Raw genomic sequence first — 12638 nt, forward strand, 5'->3', positions numbered from 1 at the left:
TTTAAGAAAGGCACTCAACAGTGCTTTGTAAGTATTTATGAGTAAACAATCAAAATTTAAATGTACATACCTAAAAAAACATTGAGTTGTTCTCTAAACTACATTACTGAGTATATTGTAATATAACTGAACACATACACTGCATAGTCCATATTTCTTAACATTGGACTTAACAACATACAGAATATCATTACGAGTATCTTGATTCTGGCTGGATTTTTGGCTCGACTTGCACATTGCTGGGACAGGCTAGTTGGACCTAATTGCCTTTTCCTGCTCTTAAACATTCTTGTTCATTATTTATGTTACTCTTACCTAATTTGTTGCTCATTGCTGTTTGTGGGAGCTTGCTGTGCGCAAATTGGCTGCTGCGTTTCCCACATTACAGCAGTGACTACACTCCAAAAGTACTTCATTGGCTGTAAAGCGCTTTGAGACGTTCGGTGGTCGCAAAAGGCACTATATAAATGCAAGTCTTTCTTTTCTTTTAAATGTAATGCATGACTGCTTCTTGACCCAGTGCGTTAGAGAAGCTGCAGGAAATATTGCTCATCTTGATCTGGTGTTTGCAAATGACCCAAACAACATACAGAAAATGGAGGTTATGGCACCCTTGAGATACAGCTAACACAGAATGAATAAGTTCAACATGATCTGGGATTAAGAACAAAACCAAAGGCCAGGAGCTGGGTATATAACTTTAAATGGGCTAATTTTAAGAAATGAGGGAACAACTTAAGCAAATTGATTGGAGGAGGTTGTTTAACAACACCTCGGTAAAGGACATGTGGAATGCCTTTAAAGGTATATTGTTGATCATACCTAAAACCAGCAAGCTCAGACTAAACAGGCATGACACTAAATGGATTAATAAACAAATCGAAAGTGAAATAAAGTGGAAAAATGCCTTCTGCAAATACTTCAGGGAGAAAAGGGATGGGGTGAATATATTAAAAGGGTGATCAGGAGAGCAAAGAGAGACCTAGAACAAAAGCATAGCTGCAGAGGCAAAACAGAAGAGTAAGAAATTCGTTCAGAGTGCTGGGCGGTCGAATTTCTAGGCATTGCTCTCTCAATAGAGCCTCAGGTCACAAAACTTTTTTTTGAAAAAGCGTAGGTTTGACTCCACGTCCAACTGCTCCCTGATCCAAACACTCCCTTAGCTCAGAGCAGCAAGGTGGAAATTTTTGCCTACCAAGGCTCAAAGCTATTGCAGTCCGAAATGCCTTCACTGAGCTACCTGAACACATCCCCGAAATGATCAAGAACAAGAAAAGAAACATCAGAGTCATTGAGGCACTTCTATTATTGACTGTGACAGAAGTAGCAGGAATCCCTAACACATAAATGCATAATTAGTTTAAAAAGAAATCCTGTCTTTTTGCAGGTCCCTATCTAACAGGTGCTGTATAACTACTTAAAAAAAATAGTAGCCCAAGAATCCTGACTGAAGTGGCACAGACGTATAGTAAGATAGCTATTTCATTCTGTTCATGATTATAGGACATTAGGGCTCAAATTTGCATTTTTTTCTTTTCCTATTCCCTCCCTTTCCTGCCCCCTCTTGAAGACACTGTGCAGAAGTTCGGGGAATGGTGAGGCGAGAGGCTCTCCAGATATTGGCCAGTCTGGTCTCATTAGAATGGTGCTGACGTAACATTGGAGCCCGCCGTCAAAGAGTTGTGTAATATCAGGCCGCTGCTAGTGTCACAGTGGCCCTCAGGTAAGTGGGTCCAGGAGTCAACGTGTCTAGGAAATAAACTAATCCTGCAGAGGGGGCCTCAAGCAGACAATAGGCCGTTAGGCCCTTTATTTGATATGCAAAGTGCCTCACACCTGCTTCAGGCATGGGTAAAGGATGCCTATTTCTTTCCCAATATAGCGGATGATGTACTTCCAGCCGTAAATGTCCACGTACTTCCTGCCTGCCCGCTGAGTAGGCCAGTTAGTGCTTGAAAAACGGGCGCTGCATGACCAAATTTATAGTCCATTAACTCTAACTGGGGATAGTTCTGTGGGTGCAAAGACACTCAACTACAGAGGACCCACCTTTTATAAATAACAATAACACTTGCAAATTACGTGATCAAATGCTGCATGATCAAATATCATATCAGGTGATCAGACCTCCAGGAATACATCTAACCAGAGTTGGCAACCCTAGTGTAATTAAATCTGACAGCGTTCTGGAGAAAAACTTAGGTCATGGATCTTTAGCTGCAATTGCTCCATACAACATGTTAGCAATTTAGAGTTTAGATGCTTTCCCATAGGGAAAATCGGAAATAGTGTCATTCTGGGGCTGCCTCTCTTTTTGTAGCTGCAGGTTATAGAGCTGTGATTACAAATGTCTAAATGAAATAAGAAGTAAAAAGAAAGTGAACGTGGTCCCTGTTAAACTAGGCATAGATTCTCGTGGTGACTGAAAAATCTCCTGATTTTTAGCCACAAACTCGAGACTTTTTAATGAACAATTTGAATGATTATCTTATGATTTTTGTGCTCTGGTATACTGAGGAATTTTTCACAAAGTCAGTATTTGCCTTAACACTAGCTCACATAAAGCGCAATAAATGAGCTCCTTTATGGGATAGAAATGCAGGAAGACCAGCCAAAAAGTTTCCAACACAGTGGAGATTTGCATTTCAATCCTGCATCACATCAGCTAGCTAACAGCTTGGGGTGATTTTATCAATGGGGATGTGATGGAGGCAGGAAAGCTGCTTGTCGGGTTTTAGTCCCGCCTCCATCGACGTCTGGCCAACCCACGCTATTTTCCCTTGATTGGCCTTGTTAAGCCCACCCAGCAGGCTTAGCCGGCCAATTAAGGGAAAGCCGGTGACAGAGAACGTCAGCGAATGACGTTTCATCTGTCAAGATTTTTTGACGGGTGAATTGTCATCATTTGACAGCTCTGTGAAGCTGTCAAACACTGACAATCTGTCTTCTAAGTTGTACTGAAGACTCACTTAGTAAGCTTTCCTGAGCAGAAAGCAGAAGGCTGCTGCATTTAAGAATACAACGGCCATTCTGCTTTCTCTGCTGGTGAGATGAGGCAGCTCCGCAGCCCAAAGGGATGAAGCCTGGAGGAAGAAGCAAAGGTAAGTAATCTTATTAAAACACTTTAGACTCACCTCACACACTTACCTCTCCACACTTGCACTCATCACTCAACTGCACACCGGACATTTCAGCCCCTCAGATCCCCGCAGACCCATGGCCCACCTCGCTGACCCTGGCGCGTTTCGGAGCCATTGGGAAGCCCACACTTTAGGGCTTAAAATAGGGATTAGCCAAAAAACTGCCTGTTAACTACCTGTTAACAGGCAGTTAATTGGCACTAATCCCCTTCCCGCCTCGAGGAGACGGGGCCCGGCATGGGTCGGGTACCCGCCTCCTGGGAAGATGGCCCAGAGGCGGGTGGGGGGCGGGATGGGTACCTGCTCCCAGATTCTGCCATTTTCCCGGCAGTCCCGCCTCCATACCCGCCTCCCCAGGGCTGGGAAAATCGCCCCCCTTTACACCATCCAAATACAATTACATAATAAAATGCACGTTTGTTAATCTGAGTTGATAAAGAATCTTACCATAAAGATATTCTACCACCGCCCCCATCGCCCCACCCCCTACCAACGAACAGCATGGAATATACTGTACTTTCATAAGAACCAATCCTTTTTGTGTTATTAGGCGATATATGCTATAGTGATTGCCTCATGACATGGTAGAAGAGATAAGATGAATGAGTCAGAAGTAAAGATCCAGTAGCAACAAGAGAGCTGGCACTTATAAACAAAGGTGGAATGTAGTACAGAATAAGTGTTCTGCTGATTGCTGACAAACTTATAGATATGACAAAAATCTTATGAGTAATTCGTGCAGGATTAAGCAAACTGTGAACCCTTATTAAACTGAACGAACATGCATATTTCTAAATGCACAGAAGTAAAACAAACCATTAAGATATATAGTATATTCAGTCAATATTTGCCCTAGTTAATGCATTATGTAATTTGCAATGATACTGCTTATTATTTTAGATTTCATAAATATATTTTTCTAAATACATTGTTGGTTCTGATATAAGCCGATGTAAGAGAATGTGCACACTCTAACCAATCTAACCCAGATTATATCATGTGATTTTTATTTCAGAAGTTCATCCAAAAATGGCTTTTTATTTTATAGATTATTGAATATAAAGTTCATAATTAACTATTTTGTGCAATACCTTTAGGAAGGTCTGAACCCAGATTCGAGACCGCACTTTCAGCACTGCACTTTGCCCTTTTTCCAGTCGACCAACATGGCAAACTATTTTTGTACATTCAATGTTGCTACAATTCTGTAAAACACAAAGGGGTCAATGATAAGAAACTCTATTAACTGTAGGATACAATTTAACTGTCTTCACACAGTTCTTTGATTTCCTTCCCCCCCACAGGCAATCATAAATTTAAAAAACAAACTCAAAACAGGGCCTTGCACATGACTCTTTTAAAATGTGTTTTTTATTTGCATTATCAAAAAAAAGGCTTGTAAACATTTTTGTGGTGAACCCCCAATCCCAACTAGTTTCACATCACGTCATTCTGCTGCTTGATGTGGTGAACTGCTGCGTGAGTGCACGTAATGACATTGCTGAAGACAAACATTTTTTAGCAAAGATATTGATTGTATATTAATAAGACAAGCTCAGTGACTGTTTATCTGGACTGATTCTTAAAGGAATATTCTCCAAGTGATTAGCAGACTTTCTGTTTTTGCCTACATAACAGTACTTCAAAAGTAATTCATTATGCAATGCACTGCAAGATCTTTCGAGATGATAAGGTGTTACATAAATGCAAGCATTAGTTACAAGTTAATAAGTTACAGCAGATTGTGGCAAGCATCATGCCAGTTCTCTAATGAAATCAATGCGGCAGGCTTCAGCTCGATGCCTCAGGTAATATTACCTTATGACTTCACCACACCACATCCTGTGATTGCCTTTGAACAAAAGTACAAACATTGACGATGGAAGTCATTTTTCTGAAACTTAAGGCACTTTTTCAAATTATATACAAACCTGGATAAAGTTAGAGTAAGGGGGTCCTTTTTGTGAGAATTTGCAGGTGGCACAGGTGTGGTTTGAAAAATTGGGCACCCAACCTCATGTGGCCAACTTACAGGCTGCCTGATTTCCCGATGGTTAATTTTGGGTCAAAAACTGATACCACGCTTCTGCTTCCAGCTTCATTTCAATATGTAAGTCATATGTTTAAAAGTCCCATGGAAACTGTTGTGTCTTCAGGCGAGGCTCTGCCCACAGCACGAGCTTCCTCCATAAAAACTGGGCGCATTTAAAATCCTGGGACCTGGCCTGCTCAAGTATGCCTCTTAAAGTGAGATGGTGGTTTATGTTTCAGGTAGAAGTTTGGTTTTCAAATTCCTCCTGATGTATTTTACTCCATGCAATCGCTTGTTTTTGCAATTTAGTGTCTTTTTTTCCCCCTGGTGAACCTTTCTTTCATATTCCTGGTTGCTGCCGGTATTTAAGTTCCACCATACAAATAGGCAAAGAGTAGTCCTTTGTGGAAGTTCTGACCACATTTCATAAATGAGATGAGAAAGACAAATTCATGAGGGGTCTACAAATGCAGGAGTAATGAAACCTGAAGCATTTTGGCCACATCTGTTACTAACCTGGCAGTTGCATTTATAGACTCTTCTACATGTATCTGGACATGTTAGAAGAACATAAGAAATAGGAGCAGGAATCGGCCATTTGGCCCTTTGGCCCTTTGAGCCTGCTCCACCATTCAATAAGATCATGGCTGATCTTCTACCTCATCTCCACTTTCCTGAACTATCCCCATATCCCTTGATTCCCTTAATATTCAAAACTCTATCAATCTCTGTCTTGAATATACTCAATGACTGAGCCTCCACAGCCCTCTGGTGTAGAGAATTCTAAAGATTCACCACCCTCTGAGTGAAGAAATTTCTCCTCATCTCAGTCCTAAATGGCCAACCCCTTATCCTGAGACTGTGACCCCTGGTTCTAGACTCCCCAGCCAGGGGAAACATCCTCCCTGCATCTACCCTGTCAAGCCCTGTAAGAATTGTGTATGTTTCAATGAGATCACCTCTCATTCTCCTAAACTCTAGAGAATATAGGTCTAGTCTACACAATCTCTCCGCATAGGACAATCCACCCATCCCAGGAACCAGTCTAGTGAACCTTTGTTGCACTCGCTCTATGGCAAGTATATCCTTCCTTAGGTAAGGAGACCAAAATTGTACACAATACTCTAGATGTGGTCTCACCAGGGCTCTATATAATTGCAGTAAGACATCTTTACTCTTATACTCAAATCCTCTTGCAATAAAGGCCAACATACCATTTGCTTTCCTAATTGCTTACTGTACCTGCATGTTAACTTTCAGTGATTCGTGTACAAGGACACCCAGGTCCCTCTGAACACCAACATTTCCCAATCTCTCACCATTTAAAAAATACTCTGCTTTTCTATTTTTCCTACCAAAGTGGATAACTTTTATCCACATTATATATTCCATTTGTCATGTTGTTGCCCATTCACTTAGCCTGTCTATATCCCTTTGAAGCGCCCTTGCATCCTCCTCACAACTTATATTCCCACCCAGCTTTCTATCATCAGCAAACTTGGATATATTACATTTGGTCCCCTCATCCAAATCATTGATGTAGATTGTGAATAGCTGAGGCCCAAGTACTGATCCTTGTGGTACCCCACCAGTTACAGCCTGCCAGCCTGAAAATTACCTGTTTATTCCTACTCTCTGTTTTCTGTCCATTAACCAATCCTCAATCCATCCGCGGGAACCGTTCTAGAATCTATGGAATTTTGGAAAATGACAACCAATGCATCCACTATCTCTATAGCCACCTCTTTCTAAACCCTAGGATGTAGGCCATCAGGCCCAGGGGATTTATCGGCTTACAGTCCCATTAATTTCTCCAGTACTATATTTTTTACTAATAACTAATTTCTTTCAGTTCCTCATTCTCGCTTGAGCCTCAGTTCTCCACTATTTCCGGAAAGTTTTTTGCGTCTTCTTCCGTGAAGACAGACACAAAGACCACGATTTTATCGGCACTGAGAGGGCGGGTTTGGAGGTGGGTCAAAGGTTAAAATCGTTTTGATTGACGGCGGGGTCCGATCCCGCTGTCAACTCGCCTCCAAACAATTCTCCCAAGTGTCGGGTCCCTGATTTGCGCATGGACCCGACATCTAGTGGCGGGAAGAGGATTAAAGCCAATTACCTGCCTGTTAACAGGTAGTTGAGAGTAGTTGACAGGCTATTTTTTAATTTTGCCGCTTCTGCCTCGGGCTTCCCGACGTCTGGACACCACGCCAGGTAAGTGTGGCGTGTTGTAAGTCTGCTGTAATGTTTCTGCATTGATGTCAGCTGCAGAAATGGTGTGAAGGATCCAATGGTGCACTGGTGAGTCTCAGAAGTAAGAAAATGTTGGGAAATGTATTTTGAATGCATTTACACATTTCTTTAGGTAACAAGTTTTGAAAATTATGTCTAGTGCCACCTGATTGGGAGAACCTCTCTCACCAGTGACAGATCGCTTCTGTCACCTGACCTGCAGCTGCCCTCTGTTCCAGCCTATGGAGGGAGTCATTGGAGAGCCTGGGTGCAAGTACGCCTTTGTACACCTCAATGCTGTCAAACACTGAGAAATGAGCTGTCAAAAAAAAATTGCGCGTGGTCCCTTTAAAAAAACCGACAGATGATGCATCATCAAATGACGTCATCTGACCCGCTTCCTCTTAATTGACCGGCAAGCCCGCAGGGCGGGCTTAACAACGTAAAGTCACGTCCGTGGGCCGCATGCAGTTGGGGGCAGGGCTGGAAGTTGGAAACCACCTGATCTGCTCCAAACCCGCATCCATTGACAAAATTGCGGCCAAAGTATTTACTTACTTTCTCTGCCATTTCCTTATTCCCCATTATAATTTCTCCTGTCTCAGCCTGTAAGGGACCCACATTTACTTTTGCTAATCTTTTCCTTTTTACATACCTATAGAAGCTTTTACAGTCTATTTTTATGTCTCTTGCTAGTTTACTCTCATATTCTATTTTCCCTTTCTTTGTCAATTTCTTGGTCCTCCTTTGCTGAATTCTAAAATCCTCCCAATCCTCAGGCTTACTACTCTTTTGGCAACATTATAAGCCTCTTCCTTTGATCTAATACTATCTTTAACTTCTCTTGTTAGGCACAGTTGGAGCACTTTTCCTGTGGGTTTTTTGTGCCTTAAAGGAATGTATATTTGATGTAAATTATGTATTAATTCTTGTCTACATCGCCTCTGCTGGTATACAATGATATGCAGACCACAACTGGATTAGAAACTCATCTTCACGCATATGTGAAGGTTACTAAAGCATGAAGTTTTCCAAGTTACCCAAGGAGACATCTGCAACAACAGCTGTTATATTGTTGGGAGTTTTCTTATACAGCTCCAAACAGTGAGAAGGAGATGAGAAAATTTGTTGGCAAATTTCAGAAGTGTGCAACAAAATTAGAGTAGTAACATTAGGAGACTTTAGTTACCCTGATATAGAGTAGGAAAAACATAGTGCTAAGGGTAGCGAAGGACAGGAATTTCTGATATGTGTACAGGAGAACTTCCTTGATTAATATGTCTCCAGTCCAACAAGGTAGCAGTGTTGGATCTGATTCTGAGAAATGAAGTAGGGCAAGTGGAGCGTGTTACAGTAGGAGATCATCCAGCTAACAGTGACCACAACATAATTTGGTTTAAAGTAATTATGGAAAGAGGCCAGAAAATAGTGAAGGTAAAAATGCTCAACTGGGGAAGAGCTAATTTCAGTGATTTAAGAAGGAACTAGCACAGGTAAATTGGAAAATGTGATTGCAGGGTTAAGCAGTAACGGAGTAATGGAGGGCATTCAGGGAAGAGATAGTTCAGGTACAAACTAGACATATGCCTTAAGGGAATATTTGAAGGGAAAAGGTAGAGCATCCAAAGCTAATATGCTCTGGATGACAAAGGAAATAAAAGTTAAACTAAAGCAGAAAAAGGAGCCTTATGACAAATGTCAGGAACAAGACTAAATTAATAACCAGGAAGATTATGGAAAGTACAGGAGGGAATTGAAAAAGTTATTTTTGGGAGTTAAAGAGAGGTTACAAGAAAAGATTAGCAGGCAACATTAAAGTGAACCCTAAAACATTTTATAAACCTATAAAGTGTTAGTGGTTAGCTAGGGAAAAAGTTGGGCCTATTAAGGACCCAAAGGGAAATCTTCATGTTGAGGCAGAGGACATGGCTGAAGTATTAACTGAGTACTTTGCATCTGTCTCCACAAAGGAAGCAGATGGTGTGAAGGTTACATTAAAAGAGCAGGGGAAAGTTATGGATAGGATAGTAATACATAGAGAAAACGTACTACAAAGATAGCATTACTGTAAGTTGGTAAGTCACCTGGTCCAGATGGAATGCATCCTAGGGTGCTGATAGAAGCAAAGGTAGAAATAGCAGAGGCATTGGTCACAATCTTTCAATCATCATTGGACACACGAGTAGTGCCAGAGCACTGGAGGGTTTGCTAATGTTATACCACTATTCAAGAAAGGGGAGAGGGATAAGCCAGGAAACTACAGGCCAGTCAGCCTAACATGGTGGGAAAGTTATTGGAAATCATTATCAGGGACAAAATAAACTTTCATTTGTAAAGGCATGGGTTAATGAAGGAGATCCAACATGGATTTGTTAAAGGCAAATCGTGTCTGACTAACTTGATTGAACTCTTTGATGAGGTAACAGAAGGTTGATCAAGGTTGATGTTGTACATATGGACTTTCAGAAGGCATGCGACAAAGTGCCACACAGGAGGCTTATTAACAAGATGGAAGCCCATAGAATTAAGGGAGACGTGACAGTATGGATACAGGAAGCAAAGAGTGGCGGTGGATGGATGTTTTTCAGATTGGGAGGTGGTTTGCAGTGGTGTTCCCAAGAGTCAGTTTTGGGTCCATTACTCTTTTCAATTTTTATAAATGACCTAGACTCGGGTGTAGAGAGCAGCATTATAAAGTTTGTAGATGATACAAAACTCAGCAAAGTAATAGATAGTGATGAGGATAGTTATAGGCTTCAGGACAACATAGACAGGATGGTGAAATGGGCAGAAGCATAGCAAATGGAGTTCAATGTGGAGAAGTGTGAAGTGATGCACCTCGGGAGGACTCATATGGAAAGACAGTATACTATAAATGGCAGGATTATGAAAAGTGTAGATGAGCAGAGACCTTGGTGTCCATATACACAAATACTTAAAGGAGGAAGGGTAAGTTGATATGGTGATTAAAAAAGCATATGGGCCCCTTGGGTTTATAAATAGAGTAATAGAATATAAAAGCGAAGAGATCATGCTGGAACTTTATAAATCACTGGTTAGGCCTCAGCAGGAGTATTGTGGACAATTCTGGGCACCACACTTCAGGAAAGATGTAAAGGCCTTAGAAAGGGTACAGAGGAGGTTTACCAGGATGCTACCAGGGATGAGGGACTTCAGTTACGAGGAGAGGTTGGAAATGTTAGGATTGTTCTCCTTGGAACAGAGACGGTTAAAGGGTGACCTAGTAGAGGTTTTCAAGATGATGAGAGGCTTTGATAGAGTAGATAGAGAAAAACTATTCCCTCTGGCGTGTGGATCAATAATCAAAGGTCATAGATTTAAAATCATTGGCAAGAGATCTAGAGGGGAGATAAGGAGAATTTTTTTCACTCAGAGCGTTGTCAGGATTTGGAACGCTCTACCTGAAAAGGTGGTGGGAGCTGATTTCATAGATAATTTTAAAAGGGAGTTGGACAGGACTTGAGGATGAGGCACTTACAGGGTTACGGACAAAAAGCGGGGGTGTGGGATTAAGCATGACTGCTTTTTCAAAGAGCCAGCACAGGCACGACAGGCCGAATGGCCTCCTTCTGTGCTGTAAATATCTATGATTCTATGAATAGGCCATCTGGAGTGCACACATATATATCAAGCAAGTGGCAAACACTATGCTTGAAAGGGCCCTTTCCTGTAGAAAAGAAGCATCAACTGGATGGGGTGTACAGCTTTCAGTGGGTGACGGGGTTTTCTCGACTGCAATGTGTCACATGAGGCCATGTGAGCATCAATGCTATTCTCAGCAACCCCATGGTTTTTTGAATGGAAAGGTATTACACTGATTTACTGTTGAAATGGCATGTGACTACAGAAACATCATCATGCAGATGAGTGACCATTATCTAGGAAGCAGCCATATTACCCTTCATAGTTCCCATATTATTTCAAAGAGAAGTAACACTGGGTTTTAGGAGAACAGGGCTATCCATGGCAGTTGACCATACGGAGAAATCCACTAATACCAGAGGAGCATCATTGGCCAGATGCGCCAACATCTGTTGGCTGTTCCTCAGCTGCCATCGCCACCATCAATAAAAATGTTCCATGCAGTTTAGGCACAATAAAAGATTGTGTGCAAAAATGCTGCAGTATCTCCCAGAGGGCGGAGCAGTTACCAGTCTAGATTTGTGTTAGGGTTGATGGGTCCCACAGAATGTGTGTGCAAATGTACAGGCAGGCTTTACCTTCCCCTTGCTCCTGAAACCAGCAATTTTCTTCCTCATTTGCAGGCTTGTGTGAGGTGCCTAAGTAACCACACTTGGCAACCTCCTTTTATTCAGCAGGCACCTGCGCTCTTACTGGAGAGTAGTCTTTAGCCCCAAATAACATCACCCTACTTTGGTGCGATTCCTGCAGCAGCACCTCCTATTCTTTAGCATTAAAGGAATGCTGCTTTTGCACCATGAACTATATGACTGATTTGAACATTTTCTTTCTGATTTTAGATTTTTGTTTCTCATTGGATTCCTGACTTCATATGACGTAAGCAATGATAGCTTGTCCATTGTCAGCACCGGGAAGGGGGCGATGGGGGGTGCTGGAGGTTCGGTGGCCATACCTTACTCCTCTCAAACACATTTTATTTTAAAAATAACCTACTAGCTCTAATGGAGTTGTGCAGTTCTTTCTTATTGTTGCATCACATTGCGATTCAAAATAATTTGATAGCTTTATTGACCCCACTTCTGAATTAAGTTATTAAATTAGGTTAATGTTAACAGTCCATGAATTAAATATACTAACTATTATGATCTAGCAGCGGAACATCATTGCCACTTGTTTTGCCGGTAGTCACAATGGGATTAATTTACATTTTCAAGGAAAATTTCTGAGGGTATTAAGAGTTGAATATATATTATAATACATGCACAAAGCCTCTAGAAACTACGGCAAATAAAAGCTAACCTCAGTCCTCACAGTCGTTAACCTTTTAAAATCTACAGAATAATTGCTGCACTTCATTTACTTAGAGTGCAGCTTTATAAAGGGCTGTTATGTTCTTCACTTATTTATAATAGTCAACATTAATATTTTAAAGATCATTTTAAGGAAATTATATTACAAATATCTTGTGTATGTTCTGCAATGTACAAAGGACATCTGGCACTTAAAAGGTTACCAAGGAAGCTCATTTCCAGAAATAACTAAATTATTCATTGACCATCCATCAAGCTGAT

The 12638-nt window shown here is 41.3% G+C and overlaps 1 protein-coding gene across 1 annotated transcript in view; it reads right to left on the reverse strand.

Moving 5' to 3' along the window:
* Positions 1–12638, reverse strand: part of itga8 (integrin, alpha 8) — a 291754-nt gene that overhangs the window by 57987 nt on the left and 221129 nt on the right. Inside the window, exon 27 of the mRNA XM_085987920.1 lies at positions 4232–4345. Within this exon, the coding sequence (XP_085844046.1) occupies positions 4232–4345 (114 nt within the window). The remainder of the gene's footprint in view (positions 1–4231; positions 4346–12638) is intronic.

The sequence above is a fragment of the Somniosus microcephalus genome, chromosome 5, assembly GCF_052327205.1.
Source record: "Somniosus microcephalus isolate GS21.2 chromosome 5, FLI_Smic_1.0, whole genome shotgun sequence".
Classification (NCBI taxonomy): Eukaryota; Metazoa; Chordata; class Chondrichthyes; order Squaliformes; family Somniosidae; genus Somniosus; species Somniosus microcephalus.